This window comes from Hippocampus comes, unplaced genomic scaffold (assembly GCF_001891065.2).
Source record: "Hippocampus comes isolate QL1 unplaced genomic scaffold, H_comes_QL1_v1.1 scaffold30, whole genome shotgun sequence".
Classification (NCBI taxonomy): domain Eukaryota; kingdom Metazoa; phylum Chordata; class Actinopteri; order Syngnathiformes; family Syngnathidae; genus Hippocampus; species Hippocampus comes.
The window spans coordinates 27,315-55,046 of record NW_017805705.1 but is presented as its reverse complement, the minus strand read 5'-3'; the positions used below and the strand labels follow the sequence as shown (position 1 = coordinate 55,046).

The 27,732-nt window shown below is 43.7% G+C and overlaps 1 protein-coding gene and 1 long non-coding RNA gene across 7 annotated transcripts in view; both read right to left on the bottom strand.

Annotated features, from left to right (window-relative positions):
- sema4d (sema domain, immunoglobulin domain (Ig), transmembrane domain (TM) and short cytoplasmic domain, (semaphorin) 4D) overlaps nucleotides 1–25,792 on the bottom strand; it is a 31,878-nt gene extending 6,086 nt beyond the window's left edge. The window contains exons 1-14 of one of the 6 annotated variants that reach the window (XM_019882894.1): nucleotides 25,620–25,780; nucleotides 20,280–20,395; nucleotides 16,968–17,026; nucleotides 3,972–4,105; nucleotides 2,913–3,058; nucleotides 2,598–2,660; nucleotides 2,141–2,239; nucleotides 1,959–2,052; nucleotides 1,751–1,867; nucleotides 1,225–1,376; nucleotides 968–1,143; nucleotides 715–871; nucleotides 342–564; nucleotides 99–211 (exon numbers count right to left, since the gene is read on the bottom strand). In XM_019882894.1, coding sequence (XP_019738453.1) covers nucleotides 99–211; nucleotides 342–564; nucleotides 715–871; nucleotides 968–1,143; nucleotides 1,225–1,376; nucleotides 1,751–1,867; nucleotides 1,959–2,052; nucleotides 2,141–2,239; nucleotides 2,598–2,660; nucleotides 2,913–3,058; nucleotides 3,972–4,068 — 1,437 coding nt within the window. In that variant the 5' untranslated portion in view covers nucleotides 4,069–4,105; nucleotides 16,968–17,026; nucleotides 20,280–20,395; nucleotides 25,620–25,780. Of the gene's footprint in view, nucleotides 1–98; nucleotides 212–341; nucleotides 565–714; nucleotides 872–967; nucleotides 1,144–1,224; nucleotides 1,377–1,750; nucleotides 1,868–1,958; nucleotides 2,053–2,140; nucleotides 2,240–2,597; nucleotides 2,661–2,912; nucleotides 3,059–3,971; nucleotides 4,106–11,371; nucleotides 12,167–16,967; nucleotides 17,027–20,279; nucleotides 20,396–22,293; nucleotides 22,552–25,619 lie in introns of those variants that run through there. The other 5 variants (XM_019882891.1, XM_019882897.1, XM_019882896.1 and 2 more) reach the window with 5 other exon arrangements.
- LOC109523623 (uncharacterized) lies at nucleotides 6,270–11,363 on the bottom strand. The gene is made up of 2 exons (XR_002169811.1): nucleotides 6,932–11,363; nucleotides 6,270–6,853 (listed from the first exon to the last, which is right to left on the bottom strand). It is a non-coding gene; the product is annotated as an uncharacterized LOC109523623 (long non-coding RNA).
- Nucleotides 25,793–27,732: the final 1,940 nt, after the last annotated feature.

Here is a 27,732-nt window from a genome sequence, read left to right as displayed (position 1 = left end):
TATACTCAAATGCAGAGGGAGAGAAAACCCATTTTCCCCTGACGTGGAAAAAAGAGGTATCTGTTCCTTGGTGGAAATGATTAATATACAATACTGACCTCGGAAGACAGCACCAAGTTCTTGATGGGCTCGGAGTTCTTCAGAAGCTGGATTTCCTCCACCATGTGGACCTCTTCTCCGAGGACCACTGACTTGTGTAGGACCCCCTTATCTAAAGTGGCGGAACAGTGGTTAGCATGTTTGCCTCACATTCTGGCATGTTCTCTCAGTGGTGGCATGGATGGATGAATACAACAAGAAATGTGTTTGCCATTGACTGAACCAATTTCATGTTTCATTACCCGTTCCGGTAAAAATGACATCAAAGATGCTCCCGTCAAGGGTGCGGACGCGCTCCACGACGACCTGCGTGTAGTTGACGTTCTTGGTGATGAGGCGAGGCCTGTTGCCAATGGGCAGGACGGGGTCCTCCAGCAAGGGGTGGTCCTTGACGAACTGCAGGGTCTTGTCGGGGAGGTGCAGCGAGCTCGTGATGTTCTGCTGCCTCATGCGGCTGTTGATACACTGCCAGAGCACACGGAGCTGTTATTAATATCGGGGAAACACAGATGGGAAGGGCCTCGTGTCTGTTTTTGCTTCGCCTTGCAAGTACACAGGGCTCCGCTTCCACAAGAAGAAGCACAGAATCAGCTGATGTACAGGATATGAACTTACTGCTCCAGGGCGTGGTGAAGGAGTAACGCCATTGTAGCGAACCCACTTAGTGTGGGACTGCTCCACGGTGGCCTTCTGCATGTACTTGCCCTTGGAGAAGACCTCATCCACGGCGGACATGTTGTAGGCACATACTGCCGACAGACCAACATTTCCCCTTTGGAGACGAGAGGGAGGCCATGATTAAAGAGACATTGCACAAAATACACTGTAACATTTCTGTATTTAGTATTAACACACAAGTATGACTGACCACTGAGAAGTGAAGACCCCGTAGATGACCGTGTCCCTCAAGTGGGCGGCCTTCAGGATGAAGACGTCGTGCACCACGTTAAAGACAAAGTTGAGTTCGGGCATGGAGCACACCAGCTTGGCTTTCAGGAAGGACGTCCACTTCTTTTGCAATGTCCTCTGTCCTCCCTGGTCGCCCTGTGTTGAGGAAGCCCGATTGAGATGAGAGCTCGGGGAAAAGATAGCGCTACGAAGGCTTATGATGAATGATGTAACCACCTTACAAACACGAGCCACCCTCGGAATGAGTAGATTTCCGAAGAACTCGTACTCCACGGACACCTCGGTGAAGAAGTAGTAGATTTTGTCATCCTCGCCGTCCGTAGGGTTCTCCCCTTCCCTGATCACGTCGGCAAAAACAAAACTGGGCTCTGCAGAAAATATGAGGGGAAGTGTTCTCATAGGAATGTCCCAAACACTTGAAATTCAAACATTTATTGACCCAGGTGACCAAATACAACCAAAATGTGAACGTCACACGAGCACGAAACCTCAGTTCAGCAAGAGTCAAAAGGAACATCAACTGTTTAAAACACAGTATGTACATTGGCACCTTGATTTACAAGTTAAATTTTAAACTCAATTTAATGGTGAATACAATCTATTTTCGCCATTGAAACGAATTGCGTCACGTCGAGTATAAATAATTCAACTTTAAGGCCACTTTCAGTATATTGAGGACTTTAAAGAGAGATGTAAAACAACTGATCATCATTCGAGGTTCCACTGTTGTCAGGGCGCTCACCGTTGAGCCATGATGTGGAATACTCAGTCCTCAGCAGGTACGGTGATGGAGAGTATCTAGAAATAATGGGCTCACTACCTAAGAAGTTGTAAGCGGTCCCAGAATACAGTTCTCCATCTGATGGATGAAAAAGTGGAAAAAAAGCATTTTATTTTCTGTGGGATGATTAGCAATTTCAAAAAGTTCTTTAAAAGAGTCCGTAACTCACCAACCATGATGGTGGTGAAGCTTTGCGAGGGATCAAACGAGCACTTGCCCCTGCCGTCTTCTGCTCGACCCTCTAAGGAAAAGTCAGCCAAAGTCTGCAAAAAACAATTTCAAGATGCACCAAAAGGCAATTTTTGGGGGAGTCATGTCTACCACTGTGACCAAACGTGAGGGAAAATTTACCAAATAATCACACTGCGGTTGAAAGGCATGTGTCCCGCACACGTAGAGCCGCTGGTCATCGGCGACCTGCAGCACCCGGATGTAGTTCAGACAGTCGGTCTGGATGCCAACAGAGAAGAGTGGATCCAAATTCACCCTTGACCAAGCTCGTGATTCAATTTACTTGTATGTCAAACTAGTTTTAACCATTGAAATCAAGTGAAATACCATAACTCGTAAAATACAATACAATTTTTCGTTACGTTAGGGGGGGGAAAAAAATCTGAAATACACAGTAAAACATTAAAAATGTTGAAAAGAAAGAAAATGGCTTTATGAGGTTTAATTACCGTAGATTAGGATAAAGAAAAAAACAACAACAACTATGTGCATGAAGCTGTCGCGATCAAACGACGCGTCATATGTGGGCCAATGTGGGTAATTCAAGGCAAACGAACCAGAATTCTCGCTCTCTCACCTCCTTTGATTTTCCTTTGAGAGTGCACATGGCTATGGGGGTCTCGCCAACTTGCCACAGAACCTTGAACAAAGCAGTCCAAATTAAAGCGTGAGTATACAGTTTAAAAAAATATATCATATACTGTATGTTAAAACTGTCTGGATGGCCTGACACAAGATTATTATAAAAATGATCTTTGGAAAAATTCATCCCCTCCTAGCCCCAATTTATGCCTTTTATTTTATTTTAAATTATTACGATTATAAAACTTGTCACACCGTGATTTTGCACTGTACACGCGGCCGCACTAATAATGACAAGTTTCCTTCATACCTTGTGGTTTCGGACAGTCACATTCTTCTTGCTCAGCTCGAAGATGGCCTCCCGGGCGCCCACATAGAGTGCGTCCCGTTCGTTGCTAAGCAGCAGAGTGGAGTAGTTGGAGATGCCCGGCTCGGAGAATTCCATCAGCTCCAACTCTGAGCACAGAACCACAAAATTGATTGCATTTTGCTTTTCCTTTGGCTTTTTGTATTTTACCTCCAGAAAGGGGTGCTTTGGCCCTAGAATGGATAAATTCACTTCACATTACTTTGCTGGTTTCATGGTGAGTTATAGAAATGGGCAATGTCCCAGCCAAGTCAATTTCAAACATTGCCTGTACACTTGACTTTTACAATTGCCACATTCTGACAGTTTAAGTTTAGATGACTTCTTATGGGAAAGATTTATCCTGAAAGGTCAAAGGTTTATTGCACCGCATTGTTTTTATTCTCCCCTTGCTTGTCAGGGATCAAGGCCATTTTCGCTCGAGACACATCTACCACAACGCACAGACGGAATAAAAATAGCTTTTCCCTGAGCAGGAAACACAAAAAAAGGGTTGTCTGACACGCTTCTGAGCAATACATCACAATAAGAAAAGATCAAGGATGGATTTTCTTTTGTCAGCGCCAGGCCGTCGTCGTGGTCTCACTGCCAACATTGGGTTCTGACAAGATAAACAGTCATTTACAGAGAATTACATGTGGAACCGTCAATTAAAACATGATGTCGGGCAGACACTAGGAAGGGTTCGTATGCTCAGTCTGCATCTGCTTCACACGTCAAGTGGCTTCCATTGTGTCTTTTCTAGGCATTGTGGCTGACAACGCACAACCGGACTGTGCTTGCTCATGGAAAAAAACTACAAAGACTCAAGTCGCATGCATATGCACAATCACATGGTCTGGAGAACTTTTTTAGGCTCCCGATGGTGCCGGCATCCTCCCAAAATCTGCTGGTTAGAATAGAAAGCAAGCGTGTACCATGAATCACGGCTATTCACGAGGGTTGGGATAGAGTGAGGACCTACAAAGGCAATAGGTTTGTGTGTGCTTCAAGAGGGCTCACCTTGGTGTCTCCAGGAGGTTCGGGGTACAGCATGGGGTCCGTGGGTGGACACCTCCAGGAGCAGTCCCAGGAACACGCTTAGCATGCCATACCCCATGTTGGACTCCGACAACTTCGTAACTGTGAAATTTCCTCTGTGATACACAATGGCGAGAGTGAGACAAACGGGGTCGCAATTCAAAATGCATTTCACAATTTGGATGACATGAATAAAAAGGAAGAAGAGCTCCGCACAGGCTTATCTTCTCACGGTCCGTTGACCAAAAATGGGAAGAGAACACAAATCCACTTCCCTCATCCTGAAATGTGACATGACTGACTCAATCTCATGTCACTTGGTGTTGCTTGTCACATGCAGTTCAAGAAGTTCAGTACACTGCACACTGCACACTGCATCACGCTGAGATACCACGTTTGGTCTGTATTGTAATTTCAAGTGCTGTTACAAGCACCCAAAATGTTAGCATTATCCAAATAAAACTGTAAATGGATGACGAAAAAGAAACAGGCACAATTTTGGGTCCATGTTGACATCTAAAGTAACTTTTGTTTTTTTTTTATTTTATATTGCGGCATTACTATGAGGAAAAGTCAATGTTGTGAGAATAAAGTTGGGATTTTATGAAAATCGTTTTAATTCAAACTACCGTATGCAACGTGAACGTGACAGATATAGAAAGACATTTCCATAATTTTAGTCCATGTTTAACGCCATGTAACGGTCAATATTTAAGACCTGACCTCGGGGCGGCCAACTGAAATTCTCGGGATGTGTGGGGAAGATTAAGCGAAAATATTAAACCAAATCCCTAAATCTGTTCTCAATCCCGGCTGCATGTAGAAGTCTCCAGGTCAAGTTTTACGACAGTCTGACATGGACTGAGGCCAGATTAACTAAAGTTGGAATGAAATTATTGCTCAAAGTGATCAAATGACATAATTTAATTCAAAGTGCTTCCACTTTCTTTATCCAATCATGTGACGGGAAAGCTGCATAACTTCAGGTTTTTTTTTTTTTATCTGAAGCGACATGCTAGCAGAGTTGATTTTTTTTCACACTTTTGGTGGCACCCGAGTGTCCACATGACGTCATATCAACAAATAATATTGTGACAAACACACAAAGGGAAGGTCACACACTTACTCACAAAGAGAGGGTAAAGTGATCCGGACGAAAGCGGGTTATTCTTGTTTTTCCACAACACCCTCAAAAGATACCTGCAGCAAACGGGTGAGTCGGCCACGAGAAGGTAGAGATAACAGGCTATTGGGTGTCTCGTAAGAAGAGGACGCATAGGTTATAGCTGTTCCCTGGTCTAAAAGTATTTAGTGGTGACATTTTGTTGTACAGATGTTAACATGATCCCCAGCAAAAATTACTTAAATGAGTGCAATATGCAAGCCGGGCCTACTGTAATCAAGAACGTACACTTTGGGATCTCATTCCAAGATTTTAGAATGTGTTGGAAAAAAATGTTGAAATAGTAACCTTTTTTTTTTTTTTTAACTTTAAGACATAATTCCAAATATTTGCATTTTCAGGCTCCAAAATGCTGTTTTTATACAAAAACAAAGAAGCAAAAAGTGACAGTTTTATCCACTGTCACTTAAAATGGTCTCATTTTTGGTTGTCTTAAAACCATTAAATGGCATATTGGACCCCGTAAGTATTTATCTATAAAAGCCCCTAAATCTCGATAAAAGAAAACATATTAGGGTGTTTTTCTAGATGGCTGTTACATTGGTGTTCTGGTTCGAGTACAACTGACGACAAATAATCCATTGTTCTCTTGTGACCCAAAAGGACCGTTGAGGCTAATTGTAAATATAGGTTAGTCATTACTTTTAATAACTAGGGTGCTGATGGTGGGATTGTACATAAACAATCAATCACTTCTGTTGGGAAAATAGAGTGGATGGGGGGGTGGTTAATTGATTATTGATTCTGTAGTCAATGAGAACAAACTGGCTAGGGCCGTTCTGACCTCCCAAGCATTGGGATCACCAACCAAACTTTGGAGTTTCAGGCACATACTACGCAAGAGGGGGGTGAAAGGGGTGTTGCTCCAAGTGCACAAGGACCAATTGTTTACTGAAGATGGCCTGCACTCACTCCGCTGCCTGCCAACCCCCCACCTCCATTTCTCTACATCAACAGTCCAGAGTAGCAAACAATGAACAGTGAAGTAGGAGAGGACACAGTCACAGTCTTGCCAAACTCAATGCCGCCACAGTTTGGCTTATAGCAGCGGGTTCGCGGTTTGCAGAAGCGATCATCTGGTAAAATAGTCGGTCTGGAAAAAAAAAAGGGGGGGGGGGAAGGGCAAGAGTCCGAATCACAACTTTCTAGGTGTCCGTGAACTCTTAACCAATCCTAGCTTGCGCTGTGTATGCGCCCCATTTAGGTCAAGGCTTAACAAAAGCTTAAAAGCCCATTCGAAGGGCTTGGTGGGCTACAGTAGCAGAATGAGCAAAACTGGCAGCCACCCTACGGCCGCTGACAGATTTAGAGGCGCCGCCGTACCGGGCCTGGATATTCAAGATGGTTACCATGCTGGCAGGCCTCTTTTGAGCCCTTTGTATTGCCTTCTCGGCTCCTTGGGCTTCACAAGGAGGCGGACACCTGCTCATGGCCACGGGGTTCTCAGTACCATGCTGGTGACCGAGCACTGATGTTGGCTGGATGCCCACTTGAGGAAGAGAGGATCGTGTAAGGAGCATTCGCCTATCTGTGTGCACACGAGAACCGTGGCTATGCAATTTGGGATTCTGTCCATTTCCCAGGAAGACTTTACACGTGTAGGCCACGATAAGATCCAAAGAAATGTCAAGGTTTAGCTGGAATGTAATTGGGGAACATTTATTCAACAGGGAACTTGTGTCTAGAAGATTGTGCAGTGGTTCAAACTCTCTCTTCTTTTTTTTTTTTTTGGTGGGACAGAGTTACCCCCGGAACAAACAGTTGTTACATCCCACAATACAAGATGGTGTCTTCCCACATTTCAAATGCAATGCAGACAAGACTCTGGGCATCCGGAGAGCATAGCGGCGAAGGCGGATGCTGCAGAATTGGGACATTCACGAGCTGCCAACCTCTCAGAGCTCACGCTGGCTCATGCATCAACATCAATGCCACAGAGAAGTACTGCCTCTTATTCTTCCTCACGCCAGCAGACTGGTCGATGAAACAAAATCAAACACCCTTACGCATTGGAATTGGTTAGTATTTGAATATATAGATTTTTAAAGATTTTAGTATTTTTTTAATTCATAAAAATCAACATTATGATATTAAAATGCTTAAGCATCATTGGAATTATGAAGAAAACGTGGCATACCATGTTGACAGAGGCCAAACCTTCATACATTTTACATGTAGAGTACCTGACAATGCATTAAAGAAGTTTTAATAGTAAGTCAGTAAAACTCATACATTGAAGACACTTTTTTTTTTCCATTTTCACTTTAGCCTGTCTTAGTTAATATTCTTTTATGTACTGTACTTTGACGAAACAGCTGGATTTTCAATTTCAAATCCCCAAATTTTATGAGTAGGATTTGCAAGATCAAGCGGTGAATCACATATGGCTTTCCTCCCTTCATCTGACCCCCCGGGGGAGGGATCGGTGCGGCGCAATCCCAATATTTAGGAGAACTCCTCGGATTATAGCGGTCTAGCTCCCTAAAATCACCACGTGAACCAGCAGCAGGGCTTCCAGAGGTTCGGCGAGGACTGTGAAGTCAACGTGAATGAGGGCGGTCATCACTTGAAACACAATGCTGAGGATCGGCCCGATAAAAGTACTAAATGCACGTTTGGCTATAAATATGTCAATGGAAGCGATACGGTAAACTAAGAGGTGGGCAGGACAGTGGACCACACAAGCCAAAAGCCTTAAAACAAATGCCGGCAGCTTTCGGGTTCCCCGCAGCATGCTGAACTGATTCTGTCAGTCCAGCCGAGGCTTTAACAATCTCTGCGTTTAGGCTTAACCAAGCATTACAACTCCAGCTGGCAATCATTCATTCGTACGATGATTGAAACTTCTGTCCCATTCCAACGTCATGGCTACAGGTGGATAAGTGTGTGGTTTTTGGTCTGTGTGTTTCAAAGGCTGCCTCGTCGTAATTACTTCGGGAAAAGTGCAATTTCAAGATCTAAATGTACCGGTGTGACCTCCGGTGGTTGGCCAGCCGCTGAGAGATGACACAGCAGTCTGGATGCATTATCCACTGAAACCTCACCAGATGACAGATGGACGGTTGGATGATTATGTGATTAGATACAGTCGTATATGCCTTATAGCTTGTAAAATATGCCTTAACTGTCAGACAAATTTTGAACTGGCATGTCATCTGACTAAACCTCATTTCAACCACGATAAAAGGGCTTAACCACCGATACCCACTGTAAAAAATGACACAATACTACGTTTCTTTTTTTTTTCCAGTTTAAACTTTTGACGTTAGCTTCTCACGCCAGCAGTGGATCAAAAGGAAGGTGAATTTTCATTAGATTAAGAGTGCTTTTATCTTATTTATTTGACAGTGGTTAACTCCTGCTAAACCCTTGACGTTACCGAAAAAAATTGCCAGACTCTGCTTTGGTTTGTTTGACCAGCATCACAGAACAGATTGTGTTTCAACGCTGGAGGAACATTTATACAATCCACGCCTTTCCACAAATTATCACGAGAACACAAGGGAGCCAAAAACAAAACTACTCCTAGTTATATTGAAAAGAGTGTGGCTGAATGATCAATGACTGACCTAAATAGGATAAGAGCTTGTGTGAAGGAAACACGATACAGAGGATGTAAAATGGAAGCCCTCCTATGTAATGAGTAGCTGTGGTACCGCGGCGGAGCGAATATGTCAACCTAAAGTGGCCACAGAAAAGGCAAATGAGGGTTCAGGTCCTACAAAGGGTATATTTAGTATGCCGATGGCGAGCTTTTTAAAAAAAAAACAACAAAAAAAAAACAACACGCCCGTTCTTTTAGTCACATGGCGGAGGAGGATCTGAAAAACTTAAGAGGAGAGTGAACATATGGACACGTGATGTGCGTGGCGAGGATTTCCATGCGACGTTGCCTCCCATTTTCCGCACAGAAGGTTCCTTTGTGGTCATTAAACTATTTAAAAGGAAAAGCTGGAGTTTTGATTAGCATCTGCATCTGCAAAGCGGGGAAAAACAAGCTAGCGGAGATGCTAACGTTAGCTCAAACAGCAGAAACGGATGGACTTCGATGTATAACGTGAGTCACAGAAGATCCAAGTTCAAGTCCAGCAGCTATTTATCACGAAAACAAAGTGAAAGCAGCTCCTGAAACACTCGGGAACAGCAGACACATTTATTTCTGGTCTTTTTTGAGTCTGCTGACTGGCCCATGGTTATTCTTCTCTCTGTGCCAATCTGATTATTGGATAAAGTGTTGCAAAAACAACGAAAAAGCAAAACACGCCAAATTCCTTTGTTGCTTTGATCCAGGCTGAAATAAGGTCTGGTGAGGCACAGTTGACAGCTGGAGTGGTATGCACTAAGGTTGTAAAGATTCATCCACTACCTTCAAGTATCGATTCACAGTTTGTTCCTGAGAGACAACAATATTGATTTGTGCTTATAACAAATCAAGTAAATACACCTATGCTGGGCGTGTCTGTGGTAAACAATGAAAGGAGGAAATACAACCATGTCACAAGCATACAGCCATTCACAGACAAGCCATTCATTCGACGCAGTTTTCCTTGAGGCCGCTATAATGGCAGCCAGGCCTCTGGGGCACATTACGCTCGCCTATTTTGGGAAGCGGTGAAAGCCCTGTTGTAAAGCCTTGCGGTCGCAAGTGTGTGACTAGTAGTCCGATTTGTGGTCGTTTTGTTTTCTCGGCAGTCCGGGGCAGGTGATTTTACCCGCTGTGGGGCAGGGGCCATTTTTGTTTGCATAAAGTACTCCAAGGCTAATACTAAATCTAGACTGATCAAACAAGTGTTTGATTCAGTATTTGAGGGTTAATGGTTTGGAGGCTTTTCATAACAGCTCCTCTGGCACTCTGTTATGGGGATTGCACAGAGGACTGCAACAAAGGCTCGCAAACCTGTGTTTTTAATTTGGAAAATAACGATCGACACTTTTTCTGCCTTATGGACAAAAAAATAAATAAAACAGTAACTGAATCTTAATTTGTTTGTGCATTTTCTGCACGTAAAAAAAAATAAAATGTATTAAAAACAATTATGTTTGAGGAAAATCCTGCTCAACTGTTTTAAGACGGCTGGGGAATGAGAACAAAGGCAAAAGCTTACGGGAATACTGTAGTCTAAATTGGAATACTGCAAATAAAGTCATAACTTTAAGATATGTAGTTCTAAAATTCTAAAAAGTTTAAAACTTTTACAACAAATAAGAGGGAATAAAGTTGTAACGGGAGACTGGATTCATTGGCTTACATTTAAATCACTCTCACGGCCGTTTACGCCCATGTTGTAGCGCGCAATTAATCCGTCAAATCAACTCTCCCACCAGTCATTTAAAAGTGGAGCAAACATCTCTTCACATGATCCTACATCTCATCCGCTGTGCTTCGAGTTGGCACGCATTCCCCATGCCTCTTCGTTCTCTCAACAGTCTTTAGTGGCCAACAATTTCACGGTGGTAAATTCTGTCCCAGCGTGGACAACTACTTCCCTTTGGAGTTGTGTGTGAAAACTCACGGCATCACCCACAAAGGCTGCCACAGTACCGGGAGGGTGTCCTCCTGAATTTGGCAAGCCAACAGTTTAAGCCGAAACAAAAACACAAAACAAAAACAACAAAAAAAATCCTCACGGAGCACAATGGGGACAAACACAAAAACAAGCACGACAAAGTGATGTCGATCGTTTGGGAAGCAATTGGAGATTCCGAGCACAAAAAAAAAGTAAGGTAAGGAGCAGTGAATTAGGGAGAGCAACCAAAAAGTAATAATGGTCTTCTCTCAGAGAAGGCTTTGGCAATTGGTTGAAAGACAGGGAACGGTGAAAGAGCAAAGTATGATGTGAAGTTCACAAAAGCAGGCAGCTGTGTGCAAAATCATCAGCTTGCTTCGAAGAGGAATTGAGGGTCGGATAACAACCAATCAAAAAACACCAGAGGACAAAGCGGAATAACATCAAAAGGGCCAGATGTGGTCATGCAAAAGGGAGTAAAAACAAGAAAGGAGCGCAAAGCCCCAAGGTGATTCCAGGGGCAAGGGAGGAGTAAAGGGTAGTCCGGCGGGGAATGGTCGGGCAAGCATGCATTATTCGTGTTGGAGCAAGCCAAGCACACAAGCAGCTCGGTCGCGGTCTGCACAGCACACACACAAAAAAAAACAAACAAAAAAACCAAAACACCGGGATTGAGGAGTAACTTTTCTGACCTGTGGCTCCTTACAAGATGCGGCGCTCTTCCGCTGAGGAGAGTTATAAAATCCTCAAGCTAGGTGGAGGGGGCGAGAAGAGAGACAATCAGACAGGACAGTTATGAAGAATGAGTGTCATCAGCCTGCTTCACTGAGCCAGAAAAAAACTGAATGTCTTCTCTTTGCACAAGTACAGTACACCAGCTTTTATTCCCACAGGCCAACAACGGGTTACATATTTGCCCTTTTTACTGTTCTGTGTGCGGCGCTGGCTTCATTTCCAGGGGTATATCATTAAACCCAGAATAAGAAAAACAAACGAAACATTGGTAGGCAAACACATAAAGAAAACTGAATTTAGGTCAAAGGAAAACAACAATTGTGCAGCTTTTATGATGTGTACACAAGAATCAAACTATATTGTGGCAAACGAAACTAGACTTCAACATATAAACATATAAAGATACATTAACATGAGATTAGGGTCAGCTAGCTCCCACGCAGCCCTTCAGTGCGCACTCCAGATTTCACTCCATTGTTGATGCCCACACAAAGGAACCAAACACGGATGCAAAGGGAGCACAAACAAACCATACAAGTCCCTGACTCCTGCCCTCCTCTGACAGCCTCGATTGAGACGAGTGCGATGATGACACTGGTGGGAGATTGATGAGCTGCGGGTCAAAGGCTACAGCCCCTTGGACGTGGTTAGGAAGCACTCAAGACTGTTGGCCGCTCAGCTCCAACAAAACCCGCTGACAGCTGATGCAGAGGTTTTTTCCTGCGTGATTCGGAGAAGGACGCGCCTTCATACGTCTTTACGATCGCCTGAGTGGTGACACCGAGGTCCGGAAAGGGCACCAAGAGGAAGTTAAAGGCGAAGACTTGAATGGGGACTCTTCAGACTTAAAACTAATTTATCAAATGGTTCCCAATGCAGAAACTCAGTGAGTAGGAAACGCAATGACAGATGACGGACCAGGGTCACACCGGTTTGACACCCGACTTTCCACAAGGGAAAAAGATGCTGAATTAAAATCATTGAGGGCTTTCTCCAACACAAAAGCTCACATTTCCAGGCAAAACTTTTGAGTGGAGATCCGTCGGACTACATTGTCTGAAACATGTCAAAGACAATGGTAAGCAGAACTGCAGTAGGTTTTGTTGGATGCATTGATGATGAACATTAGCTTCTGATAGTTGGCACATATTCCAGTATTAGGTTTCGTCTCTTGCAACGTGCGCATTGCATGCGCCGCATGAACAGATCCGCTAGACTGTTTGAGAAAACCACACAAAATGGCGAGTGTAATTTGGCAGCTTGGTGATGAAGTGCTGCCAACAAAAGTGAAAAATACATAACATGCTTTTACCATCTTGACTCTCCTAGCCCATTTGGCATGGGACCAAAAGCTGTACTTAGACATGGCCCATTAATAGAGTGTCATGATGAACAGTGGCTCATTTGCACGGGACAGGACAGTTTGCTCTCAGTAGGCCCGATTGCAGCAAGGCCACAAAACAAAATGTCAAAAGTAAGTATGGGTACAGAGTCGCGGTACTAAACTGGCCCCGGGGCTGAATTATTAAAACCTGGAGCATTGACAAGCTCCAAGCCCGATTGCAGCAAGGCTACAAAACAAAATGTCAAAAGTAAGTATGGGTACAGAGTCGCGGTACTAAACTGGCCCCGGGGCTGAATTATTAAAACCTGGAGCATTGACAAGCTCCAAGCCCGATTGCAGCAAGGCTACAAAACAAAATGTCAAAAGTAAGTATGGGTACAGAGTCGCGGTACTAAACTGGCCCCGGGGCTGAATTATTAAAACCTGGAGCATTGACAAGCTCCAAGCCCGATTGCAGCAAGGCTACAAAACAAAATGTCAAAAGTAAGTATGGGTACAGAGTCGCGGTACTAAACTGGCCCCGGGGCTGAATTATTAAAACCTGGAGCATTGACAAGCTCCAAGCCCGATTGCAGCAAGGCTACAAAACAAAATGTCAAAAGTAAGTATGGGTACAGAGTCGCGGTACTAAACTGGCCCCGGGGCTGAATTATTAAAACCTGGAGCATTGACAAGCTCCAAGCCCGATTGCAGCAAGGCTACAAAACAAAATGTCAAAAGTAAGTATGGGTACAGAGTCGCGGTACTAAACTGGCCCCGGGGCTGAATTATTAAAACCTGGAGCATTGACAAGCTCCAAGCCCGATTGCAGCAAGGCTACAAAACAAAATGTCAAAAGTAAGTATGGGTACAGAGTCGCGGTACTAAACTGGCCCCGGGGCTGAATTATTAAAACCTGGAGCATTTTTTGGTCTGTGTGTTTCAAAGGCTGCCTCGTCGTAATTACTTCGGGAAAAGTGCAATTTCAAGATCTAAATGTACCGGTGTGACCTCCGGTGGTTGGCCAGCCGCTGAGAGATGACACAGCAGTCTGGATGCATTATCCACTGAAACCTCACCAGATGACAGATGGACGGTTGGATGATTATATGATTAGATACAGTCGTATATGCCTTATAGCTTGTAAAATATGCCTTAACTGTCAGACAAATTTTGAACTGGCATGTCATCTGACTAAACCTCATTTCAACCACGATAAAAGGGCTTAACCACCGATACCCACTGTAAAAAATGACACAATACTACGTTTCTTTTTTTTTTCCAGTTTAAACTTTTGACGTTAGCTTCTCACGCCAGCAGTGGATCAAAAGGAAGGTGAATTTTCATTAGATTAAGAGTGCTTTTATCTTATTTATTTGACAGTGGTTAACTCCTGCTAAACCCTTGACGTTACCGAAAAAAATTGCCAGACTCTGCTTTGGTTTGTTTGACCAGCATCACAGAACAGATTGTGTTTCAACGCTGGAGGAACATTTATACAATCCACGCCTTTCCACAAATTATCACGAGAACACAAGGGAGCCAAAAACAAAACTACTCCTAGTTATATTGAAAAGAGTGTGGCTGAATGATCAATGACTGACCTAAATAGGATAAGAGCTTGTGTGAAGGAAACACGATACAGAGGATGTAAAATGGAAGCCCTCCTATGTAATGAGTAGCTGTGGTACCGCGGCGGAGCGAATATGTCAACCTAAAGTGGCCACAGAAAAGGCAAATGAGGGTTCAGGTCCTACAAAGGGTATATTTAGTATGCCGATGGCGAGCTTTTTAAAAAAAAAACAACAAAAAAAAAACAACACGCCCGTTCTTTTAGTCACATGGCGGAGGAGGATCTGAAAAACTTAAGAGGAGAGTGAACATATGGACACGTGATGTGCGTGGCGAGGATTTCCATGCGACGTTGCCTCCCATTTTCCGCACAGAAGGTTCCTTTGTGGTCATTAAACTATTTAAAAGGAAAAGCTGGAGTTTTGATTAGCATCTGCATCTGCAAAGCGGGGAAAAACAAGCTAGCGGAGATGCTAACGTTAGCTCAAACAGCAGAAACGGATGGACTTCGATGTATAACGTGAGTCACAGAAGATCCAAGTTCAAGTCCAGCAGCTATTTATCACGAAAACAAAGTGAAAGCAGCTCCTGAAACACTCGGGAACAGCAGACACATTTATTTCTGGTCTTTTTTGAGTCTGCTGACTGGCCCATGGTTATTCTTCTCTCTGTGCCAATCTGATTATTGGATAAAGTGTTGCAAAAACAACGAAAAAGCAAAACACGCCAAATTCCTTTGTTGCTTTGATCCAGGCTGAAATAAGGTCTGGTGAGGCACAGTTGACAGCTGGAGTGGTATGCACTAAGGTTGTAAAGATTCATCCACTACCTTCAAGTATCGATTCACAGTTTGTTCCTGAGATACAACAATATTGATTTGTGCTTATAACAAATCAAGTAAATACACCTATGCTGGGCGTGTCTGTGGTAAACAATGAAAGGAGGAAATACAACCATGTCACAAGCATACAGCCATTCACAGACAAGCCATTCATTCGACGCAGTTTTCCTTGAGGCCGCTATAATGGCAGCCAGGCCTCTGGGGCACATTACGCTCGCCTATTTTGGGAAGCGGTGAAAGCCCTGTTGTAAAGCCTTGCGGTCGCAAGTGTGTGACTAGTAGTCCGATTTGTGGTCGTTTTGTTTTCTCAGCAGTCCGGGGCAGGTGATTTTACCCGCTGTGGAGCAGGGGCCATTTTTGTTTTCATAAAGTACTCCAAGGGTAATACTAAATCTAGACTGATCAAACAAGTGTTTGATTCAGTATTTGAGGGTTAATGGTTTGGAGGCTTTTCATAACAGCTCCTCTGGCACTCTGTTATGGGGATTGCACAGAGGACTGCAACAAAGGCTCGCAAACCTGTGTTTTTAATTTGGAAAATAACGATCGACACTTTTTCTGCCTTATGGACAAAAAAATAAATAAAACAGTAACTGAATCTTAATTTGTTTGTGCATTTTCTGCACGTAAAAAAAAATAAAATGTATTAAAAACAATTATGTTTGAGGAAAATCCTGCTCAACTGTTTTAAGACGGCTGGGGAATGAGAACAAAGGCAAAAGCTTACGGGAATACTGTAGTCTAAATTGGAATACTGCAAATAAAGTCATAACTTTAAGATATGTAGTTCTAAAATTCTAAAAAGTTTAAAACTTTTACAACAAATAAGAGGGAATAAAGTTGTAACGGGAGACTGGATTCATTGGCTTACATTTAAATCACTCTCACGGCCGTTTACGCCCATGTTGTAGCGCGCAATTAATCCGTCAAATCAACTCTCCCACCAGTCATTTAAAAGTGGAGCAAACATCTCTTCACATGATCCTACATCTCATCCGCTGTGCTTCGAGTTGGCACGCATTCCCCATGCCTCTTCGTTCTCTCAACAGTCTTTAGTGGCCAACAATTTCACGGTGGTAAATTCTGTCCCAGCGTGGACAACTACTTCCCTTTGGAGTTGTGTGTGAAAACTCACGGCATCACCCACAAAGGCTGCCACAGTACCGGGAGGGTGTCCTCCTGAATTTGGCAAGCCAACAGTTTAAGCCGAAACAAAAACACAAAACAAAAACAACAAAAAAAATCCTCACGGAGCACAATGGGGACAAACACAAAAACAAGCACGACAAAGTGATGTCGATCGTTTGGGAAGCAATTGGAGATTCCGAGCACAAAAAAAAAGTAAGGTAAGGAGCAGTGAATTAGGGAGAGCAACCAAAAAGTAATAATGGTCTTCTCTCAGAGAAGGCTTTGGCAATTGGTTGAAAGACAGGGAACGGTGAAAGAGCAAAGTATGATGTGAAGTTCACAAAAGCAGGCAGCTGTGTGCAAAATCATCAGCTTGCTTCGAAGAGGAATTGAGGGTCGGATAACAACCAATCAAAAAACACCAGAGGACAAAGCGGAATAACATCAAAAGGGCCAGATGTGGTCATGCAAAAGGGAGTAAAAACAAGAAAGGAGCGCAAAGCCCCAAGGTGATTCCAGGGGCAAGGGAGGAGTAAAGGGTAGTCCGGCGGGGAATGGTCGGGCAAGCATGCATTATTCGTGTTGGAGCAAGCACACAAGCAGCTCGGTCGCGGTCTGCACAGCACACACACAAAAAAAAACAAACAAAAAAACCAAAACACCGGGATTGAGGAGTAACTTTTCTGACCTGTGGCTCCTTACAAGATGCGGCGCTCTTCCTCTGAGGAGAGTTATAAAATCCTCAAGCTAGGTGGAGGGGGCGAGAAGAGAGACAATCAGACAGGACAGTTATGAAGAATGAGTGTCATCAGCCTGCTTCACTGAGCCAGAAAAAAACTGAATGTCTTCTCTTTGCACAAGTACAGTACACCAGCTTTTATTCCCACAGGCCAACAACGGGTTACATATTTGCCCTTTTTACTGTTCTGTGTGCGGCGCTGGCTTCATTTCCAGGGGTATATCATTAAACCCAGAATAAGAAAAACAAACGAAACATTGGTAGGCAAACACATAAAGAAAACTGAATTTAGGTCAAAGGAAAACAACAATTGTGCAGCTTTTATGATGTGTACACAAGAATCAAACTATATTGTGGCAAACGAAACTAGACTTCAACATATAAACATATAAAGATACATTAACATGAGATTAGGGTCAGCTAGCTCCCACGCAGCCCTTCAGTGCGCACTCCAGATTTCACTCCATTGTTGATGCCCACACAAAGGAACCAAACACGGATGCAAAGGGAGCACAAACAAACCATACAAGTCCCTGACTCCTGCCCTCCTCTGACAGCCTCGATTGAGACGAGTGCGATGATGACACTGGTGGGAGATTGATGAGCTGCGGGTCAAAGGCTACAGCCCCTTGGACGTGGTTAGGAAGCACTCAAGACTGTTGGCCGCTCAGCTCCAACAAAACCCGCTGACAGCTGATGCAGAGGTTTTTTCCTGCGTGATTCGGAGAAGGACGCGCCTTCATACGTCTTTACGATCGCCTGAGTGGTGACACCGAGGTCCGGAAAGGGCACCAAGAGGAAGTTAAAGGCGAAGACTTGAATGGGGACTCTTCAGACTTAAAACTAATTTATCAAATGGTTCCCAATGCAGAAACTCAGTGAGTAGGAAACGCAATGACAGATGACGGACCAGGGTCACACCGGTTTGACACCCGACTTTCCACAAGGGAAAAAGATGCTGAATTAAAATCATTGAGGGCTTTCTCCAACACAAAAGCTCACATTTCCAGGCAAAACTTTTGAGTGGAGATCCGTCGGACTACATTGTCTGAAACATGTCAAAGACAATGGTAAGCAGAACTGCAGTAGGTTTTGTTGGATGCATTGATGATGAACATTAGCTTCTGATAGTTGGCACATATTCCAGTATTAGGTTTCGTCTCTTGCAACGTGCGCATTGCATGCGCCGCATGAACAGATCCGCTAGACTGTTTGAGAAAACCACACAAAATGGCGAGTGTAATTTGGCAGCTTGGTGATGAAGTGCTGCCAACAAAAGTGAAAAATACATAACATGCTTTTACCATCTTGACTCTCCTAGCCCATTTGGCATGGGACCAAAAGCTGTACTTAGACATGGCCCATTAATAGAGTGTCATGATGAACAGTGGCTCATTTGCACGGGACAGGACAGTTTGCTCTCAGTAGGCCCGATTGCAGCAAGGCCACAAAACAAAATGTCAAAAGTAAGTATGGGTACAGAGTCGCGGTACTAAACTGGCCCCGGGGCTGAATTATTAAAACCTGGAGCATTGACAAGCTCCAAGCCCGATTGCAGCAAGGCTACAAAACAAAATGTCAAAAGTAAGTATGGGTAGAGTCGCGGCACTAAACTGGCCCCAGGGCTGAATTATTAAAGCCTGGAGCATTGACAAGCTCCGCCCTTTACTCTTAAGTCAAGTGTCTTGAAAAAAAATAAAAAATACTCAAATTAATTCTCCATTTATTTGGGTTGTATGAATGCTGTGTTGTATCTCAAACCTTTTAACGAATTGTGAGAAAAACAAAAACATTTTCATGCTAGTGGATCCATGAAGACCACACAAAATGCAAGTGTTCAAAACAAGCAAATACAGTATGAGTAAGGTCAACTCTGTTTGGAAAGTTGGACGGGGGCTCTGGAGGCAGGCCAATTAGTATCTGGGAATACCAAATGGAATGCTGGTGTCCAAGAGGAAGTGGACCGATATCCCACACTAAGCAAATGTTAGATTCAAGGAAATAAGGGGACATTTGTTCATGTGTTTTGTGCAAACTGAAGAGCAAATAAGAAGCATCATCTTGTTTCATTTGTACGGATGTTAAGTAGTTGCATGTTGAAAGGGGGGGGGGGGCTTTATTCCCTACAGGCTGTGGGACACGTCCTCCAACTTTTACCCTCACATCCTTTTGGAGAAACATTTATCATTCTTCGCTATTGAACCTTCGTATTCGTATGACAACACCGACTAGCAGCGGGCGCACAAATAAAAAAAAGGACCACCCCTCCCCCCTCCTTTTCGGTCCTTCTGGTTGCTCAGTTACCTTTCATCAGAGACGCACAGCTTGTCAACACCATCATCGCTTACTCCTAAACTTTCAGCTCACATTGATTTACTCCAGCAGGGCCCAAAAGAAATTTGTTTTGTCTTACTTTCAAATGTAATGGACATTTCTGGGAAAAGTCGTTTGCGGCACTTTGTTGCATGTTCTTCCCCCAAGCAGGGGAGAAACTCCACAGAGCGGGGCATGAGTTGAGATATGAAATCCTCAGGACCCTGTGGCAGATGTGCCAACCACTAGACCACTGTGCCTGTCACATTGTGAGAAACGGGTTGCCTTGAGCGGTTTTCACGCCGCCTCATGGCAGGAGCGGCCTTGTTTGCGAAGATCCTTTTCAGCTGACCGGCTTCTGGTGCTTATTCCGCTTATTATGAGCACTGATGGCAGATTGTTTTTGCTTAACGCACCCAAATTCTCCAACCCCACGTGGGGAGATGGAGCAAAGGTTGACAAAAGAAAGAAAAACAATGAAAAGAAGGCCACGGTGATGGAATCCCAAGCTAAATAACGTCTTGAAACAAAGCCTCAAAGGCCTTCAGCTTGCCATTTTGTCAGTGGTAACAAGAAATAAAAATCATCCTATGTGCAAAAGTCAGGGGAGAGGGGGGGTCAAAACAGTTTTACTCCCCTTCACTCCAACAACCACACACACACGCGCACCACACACACACACACACACACACACACACACACACACACATACACACACACACACACACAAAACCATAACGACTTACTCCTCTGGTGTAATGAATTCCCTCACCCCATGTAACCCTCTGTTAGTGCACTGCAACACTCCAAAAAAAAAAACACTTCCCGTAGTGTGAGTGGAGTGTTATTGCTTGAGCCACAGCAGCAACACTGCATGGATGTCAACCGTATAAAACAGGCGAGACAGAGTACAGCCAGACACTGGCGTGACGAGCACACGCCACTTACTTATCGGTCATGGCGTCGGCTAGCGTGTGGTGGTTCATTCAAACGTCTTCTCACTTTCCCCCTTGCACAGTTAAAACGGGTTGAGGATGAGGGCCGAGGACTCTCGAAACGCCAATCTGCCCAAAAGAGGGAAAAAAAAAAAGCAGAAAAGAAAGTTGAGAGCAAGAATTGCCTTACAGTGCTTGAAATTCCTTCCACTGTGATTAGTCATACACACAAAATGACAATCAGGCCGTGAGACGGTTCCAAACTTAGCAGACGCTTCAGTGGCTCACAATTGCCCCGATGAGGCCTGCTCTCGCAGAGACAAGTTCTGTGGGATCCTGTTACCGTGGAGACTGAGGCAGCCCCTCACTCAGCGAGCCAGCTTGCTAAACAGAGAGAAGTAATCCTCGAGGTAGGGAGCAAACAGTATCATTGCTATCAAAGAACACAAGGGCGAATGCTGCTTCATTAAAATATGGTGTAACGATGTTACAAAGATTGTTGTCGGTATCGTTCAATAGCAATTCAACATTTTACAGGAAAGTAGTGCATAAAACAGTAACAATTGTTTGTAGTTTCTGGAATTTCCCCCAAAAAGGACATGTAGATCTAACGTCTTCCTACGATGATCCAATTTTCAATACTTGGTGTATTGACTGTAAGTAAAATAACGGCAAGCGGCTTTTCTCTTTGCTCATCTTCAAACCAAAGTGGACAGGTAAAAAGGAAGTGCTCGTATAAAGCAATGTCGTGGTGGCCGATGGAGGTACAGAACACGTTATGAAAACCCTTATCATTCGTTGTTGAGTTAAACAGTAAAAACAGCATGCGGGTGAAGACAACGAATCTCACAGTCGTATTACAAATCATCGTAAGGTAGCTTTATGACGTTATCGTAATTTTAATGTGATGCATCCTGGAGTCGACAGAAAACTCAGGCAGTAACTCTTCATCTCATCTGCCTTTAAGGGATTACAATGGCCACATTGGTTCCCCGTATTAATACACTATTATGGTTTAGCGACACTGAAATAACACAGATTGTGACCCGCCAAAGTGGGATTTAGGTCCCCGTAAGCAGATAAGTGTTGGTATACCAAATTTTGAAGCAGTGGGCACTAAAAAATGAGATTGATTTTTTTTTAGACATGTTTTATCAACATTCTTTTAAATGGACAGTAAGTACATAATCCAACACAGATTACCCAAACCAAAAAGAGTTTTTTGGAGTGCCAGTTTCCGCCAGTGTTGCTCCGGTGGTAAAAAATATTTTGATCCGAGTGTCGACCAGAAGTGTTTCCGCAACAAACAAAGAAAACAATCTGTAAATTTATTGTTCACACTCGCGTGAGTGGATGAAAAATTGACTCGCACTGTCTCATATTCTACGGACAAACCATTTACAGGCATTCTGGAGCCCTATAATGACTCATGACCAACGAAAGCTGAGCAAAGCGGAGAGAAATGAACCTCCATTCCTTCAATGGCTCAACTCCAACAGCAATAGTATGTTCAATATGACACTATCTTGGAAACGGGAGTTCAGAACATTCTGAGTTCTTCCCATCCCTTCGAAAAATATATATCGCCAAACTGATTAAGTCTTCCATAAAGGAAATGCAGTCAAGTGCTCATCCCTGGTTCACATGGCTCACTGTGGTGCAGCTAGCATCTTAGCCAATCAATCTGCAGTGACCTCAATGGGATTGGTAAGATTTTTTTAAAATGTCATGTTAAAAAAAATGGCAAAAAAACAAAAATGATGGTGACTTTTAAAGGAAATGACTATCTCGAAGCTCCAATCTTACCACATCGAGTCACCTATTAGTCACCTATGAGGGAATTTTCCTCCCACTCAACCAAAAGTCCCAATGATACCTACAAAGTGCAATCCACCACAATGCTGAATTATTTACCGGTACTTCACAGTGGTGGTGGTGGGGGGTAAAAATAGCACGTACCGAGCAAGCTAGTCTCCACAGCACAAAATGTGATGTCTGTAGCAGTCATGCAGTGACAGGAGTCTTACCATGACGAGTGCGGGGGAAGATCCTGCAGGTGAGGAGATTTTTCTTCTCGGTTTTGTGAGTGCATGACAGACAAACGGAAACACGCCGATTTTGATCATCCAAAGATGACTGTCATCTCACCCACATCGCTCTCAGTTGTCGACCGTGTACAAAAGGGCAGGGAGGGGCAGCCCTCATCTGCTACTGTGCAGGAGTGGTCTCGTCTCTGGAAAACCTCAATGCACACAGTCACCTCGAGGAGGAGGAAGCAAGTGAGAGACGGGGGGGAGGGGCCATGTGGGAGTGTGTCTATTGTGACGGGGGTCGCTTTCTTCTCTCCTTTGAGAGCTCAGAAGAGTGCACCGTTCTGGGGTAATCGCGAAACACTTTAGTTGGGGAACTAGCAGTGCCAATGGGGAACGTGCGTCGTCGTCGACGTGTCCGCCATTTTGGAGGTGGCGGTACTACAGCGCAAGATGCAAGAAGTGCTCTGTCGCCGTGTTCCTTCCGAGTTATTGTTATATAGAGCCAGTTGAATAGAAGTACGGTGAAGTGTTGCCGCGTAGGGGGTGCAGCAACACCTCAAACAATTCCAAAGGGAGAAAAGTTGACGACCGACTTCGTTTTTACAGGTTTCTTGCTTGGCAGAAGACAGAGGGAAGCCTCGTTTAAGGGATCACAAAGTCAAGACGGACAGCTTGGTTGTCAGATGTAAGACGAAAAAAATAAAACTGCCTCAGAACGTTTGAGATTTCTCATTGCCTCACCATTTGAAGTCAAGGTGTCTTTTTGATGTCATCCTCCAACCCCGCCAAATTAAGAGCGAGTGGGATTGAAATGTTTTCTGTTTCTCTCACCGGGTCCTGTTCATACCGGAAATCGTGCCCACAAGTCCAGCAAAGGCCCAGGGACCTTGAATAGGGCGCATACTAACTGTTTTCAATGCTATCAGAGTTTATCGGTAAACCATTCGAGGGAAAAGATTAAAATCTGCCACCTCTAAAAGTCAATGTTGCCATGCAAGCAGGCGGTAGAAAAGACTAAGATAGGAGGAGAAACACATCAACAACAAACAGAATGTACTGTATGTGGGCTGCCTTCCCGCTGCCATTGCCTTCCAGCTCTGTGCCCTCGGCAACACTAAACGCTGGGAACCTTTGAAACACACACACCCACGCGCACACACGCACACACAAACAGCCAAGTTTGCTGTCTGTGGCAATGCATCAGGAGCTTTGCGCTGCACTCAGCTATGTCCTCAGCTAGGCCTGGGAATCTTTAGCCTCTGATAGCACTCCCAAAGCATGAGCCTGAGAAAACAACTGCTTTGGGACGGATACTGGAGCATGTTTTGAGGTAAAAACTAGGATTTAATGTTCTTTCTCAGACCAAGACCAGTGCAAGTATTCAATTTTGAGTACTCAACAATACCAAGTACCAATGCCAGTAGTATTTTTTTCTACCTAAAATTTCAAATAACACAATGACAGATGCAAGATGGGCACAATTCCTGCACAAAGTTCATGTCCGGAACAATACTCTTTTTCAGCCCGCTGACCAAATCCCCCTTTCCTGACCGCTTCAAATTGATTAAGAGTGGAAAACAAGGAGCCTCTCAGAGAAGGTAAAGTTATCGCTAACAAGAGTGAGGGTAGCGTGTCATTTAATTTAGCTCATGGGGATCTGCTGGTTCAAGGTAATATGTAAAAAAACAAAACAAGAGATGGTCTGTGATGAATACGTTTTACCAGGAATCAATTTAACATAAATCTGTCTGAAAAAGATGTACGCAGGTCAACAGGAACAGAAACTATGAAACACAGTTTTTACAAAATGTTTTTGTTGTGCAATCTCATAGTATGCTGGAAACAAAAGCGAACTGTTATGAGGACGGGGAAATCAGTGTCTAAAGAACAAATATAAGCAATATGTCAATCGTGTCTACCGGCATTTCATAACCTTTCAATAAGACCAGCTCACAACACACAAACACAACCTCTAACCCGAGGCAAAGTCAGCGCAAGCAACAGAACTGCCTCAACTGCCAGCTGTTTAATGATTTGTCTGCTGGTGAAAGCGCACGCAGCAATATCCTGTTAGGGCTAGCTTGTGATATGTAACCCCCTACCACGATGATTCCGACTGGCCTGGGTGTCACATGACGCGACGGACAGTCCATCATTTCAACAAGGCTCGAGTCACCGCCCCGTGCCAGACGTGCCTCAGGCAAAGACAAATAAACTTAATGGGGTGGAAGAATTATGCAACAAGGAAAGGGACGTCGTGGACTGACTGAAATTGTAGTCCATAGGAGTCCGGGGATGCAGTGCTCCCGCCAGACAGGCTTGAGGGAAAATGGTGGGGCCTAATTAAGTGGGCTTCAACAATACACGCCCAGGCCCCCACGCCATTCCCTGCCCCTTCATAGTCCCCACAGCTGCAAACACATACAGGTGAAACAATTGGAACCTCAGACTGACTAGCTACAGCTACGCAGCACTCAGGAACAGTACAGGAAACTCCCACAAACCTACACAGCTTTTCAAGTAACAGTATCTTTTGGTTTCTAATGTTCTACAGCGAGGAGGTCTTTGGAAAGTAATTGGGGGCTATTGTTACGGTTGATAGAACAGCCTTAAATTTATGCATGTCAAGGGCAGAAACCTCCCAATGACCTTTGGGTGCCAGAATGGCTTTTATGGGACGTGACAAAAAAAAAAAGTCTGAAAAATCTGCTACTCATCTTATGCTAGTTTCTTAATGATGCATTTACATCATGTGAATTTTGACACTTTGTTTTTAATTGTAATTATAACAGTTAAGAATTTTTTTTTTAACAGTAGAAAAAAGAGAATTGAAAATCAGACAAATCAACCCTTGTAAGAAATTTGTGTATCTCCAGCTAGCACCACCAACATTTTATTTGATATTCTGAAACATATAAAGAAAAAAGGAAAACAATTCCAAGCCCCTTATAATTGTTCAAGCTTCAAGAAAAAAAAAATCACGCTGCCGTACCTGAGGACCGCGGACCATATGTTCCTCACCATAACCGCCACGCTTTTGAACCGTTTGAAATCTTACTTTTAAACTTTTAACTATCCAGACTCCGCACTTATGATTTGGAAACGATACAGAAACTCCGAAAGAAGGCGCTATCTCGGGAAAAGTGATAACAGGAACGCCTAAAATAGTTTTCTCATCTCCGTAGGGGAGCAACAAGTGCAAGCGAGTGCACGACAACCGGAGACTCTGCAGCATTCAGCAGCGGCTAGCGAGTGAGCTAGCAAAACAACAAAAAACAAAAACATGGAATAATGTGAATTTCAATGAACTTATACCTCACCAAAAACGCTTTTTTTTTCCCACTCCTTTCTTCGTTCTCCCGGTGCGGGAAAGAAGAAGCGGTGTGCCAAAGTTCGCTGCGTCTGTTGTGTCTATGACCCAATCCGCATGGTGGTCGTAGCCAGACTGGTTGAAAAGTGTGTCGCTCCGGGATCTCAGAGCTACTCGCTTCGGGGGAGGAGGAAGAGGGAGGAGGGCCGCCTATTGAGGAGGGATGTAGCGCAGGGGGTCCTCCAGCAGACCCCGATTGTTGCTTTTATATTACTTCCACAGTTAAATTCCCGAGTTAAAACTCCACATTTTTTTACTCGAACCATTCCAACTTCAAAATATTCAGCTCATTCAGGACATCTTGACACTTGAAACGTCCCATAAATTCTCCAAATTGCAAAGTCCCAAAATAAAACATATTTTAAATTGCAGTATAGCCTCCTCCTCCCACACTTCTTGACCGACCAGCAGCGCACGGGAACGCTTTATAGCATTTCACATTTGAATAAAATCTTGGACAATCAATCCATTTTCTTTCATTGACTTTATTCAATTCTAGAACGAGGAAAGTGGGAACAACTGTCTTAGGTGACTCAGTACACTTCTTAATTGAATAAATAACACTAAAAATGAAAAATAAGACAATATTCTTTTATTTCTCTTTAACTGTATTTCTATTCTGTGATTTTATTGAGTTTTTGTGTTATATGTCCTACATTTTTTTTTTTTTTTGTTATTTGTGCTACTTTTTACCTAACTTCCGATCTACAGCACAGTGGTTAACTCAGTTGTTTTTAAATTCACTTTATAAATCAATTGGAGTAGATTGGATATTTTATCCCACGCTTTGTTTTTGCCATGTTATTACATAAATATAGATTCTGAACTGCTCCATATGATGTACAGTATGTGGCATCATCAGGTGCTTATTTTGTGTGTGTGTGTATGTGTGTGTGCGTGCGCATTTTTGAATAGTATTGGTGTTTAAGTGCAACAAGATAATCGTGGTATTAAGAGGTGGATTAAGTCCCCACTGAAGGCCCAGATAACCAATGCACAGCCCACCGAGTTTTGCAGTATGGCGGTTATGCTTCTGAGTAGCATCGCTTGAAATTGTACAAATAAATTTTTGACTTCATTATCGTCTGCCGGTGAGGCAGATGGTATAAGATGAATTTGCAAAGCAGCTGACTTTGTCTTCACTCACTTGCTGACATGTGCTGCTAAGAGGAAACAGGTGACCGAGGAATGTGCGCAGAAGTATCGGTGCCGCGCAGATGATTTGTTGCAACTTGAGATGGTCTGCTGCTTTTGAAAAGATATACACGTGGAGTAGTGTTCAAAAGTTTTGGTCCGCCGCATGCTTTGTTGCTTGAACGACCTTTTTCCAAAGCTCACATATATGTCCATCCATCCATGTATTTAGCGCTTGTCCTCAAAAAGGAGCTTATCGGGTGACTTTGGGCAAGAGGTGGGGTACATCCTGGACTGGTCGCCAATCAATCAAAGGGCACCTATAGACAAACAACCATTCAAACACACATTCATACCGATGGACAATTTTAAAGAAGTTCACATGCATGTTTTTTTAATGAGAATGGAAGCAATATTGCATCATTGCCACTTTTTGTGCAAGGTGCGAGCTGTTTTGCATTTTCAAAATCTCCAAATCGCAGTGGCTGAAATAATTCCTCCTGTGCACAATGGACAGAGCGTCATGCTGCAAGGTGTGGATTTCCAGTCGAAGGATACTATTTCTACGCCTGAGCTCTTCAGACTCACCAGTTGGGTATATTTAGCGACTCGAGCTGGTGGTATCCATGCTGCAAAGGCAGACTGTGCAATTATTCTCAGCCCGGCAAGGGTCAGCATCGGAGGTCCGGGATCAGTCTCAAAGGAACACTGTGTACAGTATTGACCAGGCTAAGATTATTAGACAAAAGTCACAGGTCGCGGCAGAGTGTCCTCTCACAATTAATGGTGTAAACAGCAAAAGTTAAGAATAAAAATACATGCCAGAGCATTTCCGTGATGATTAACCAACGATAAAGACCACAGGGGACATGAATTTTGCAGGTAGTGCTCCATATCAGGACCCGTTTTGGCTCCTAAGCTTTGGTTTG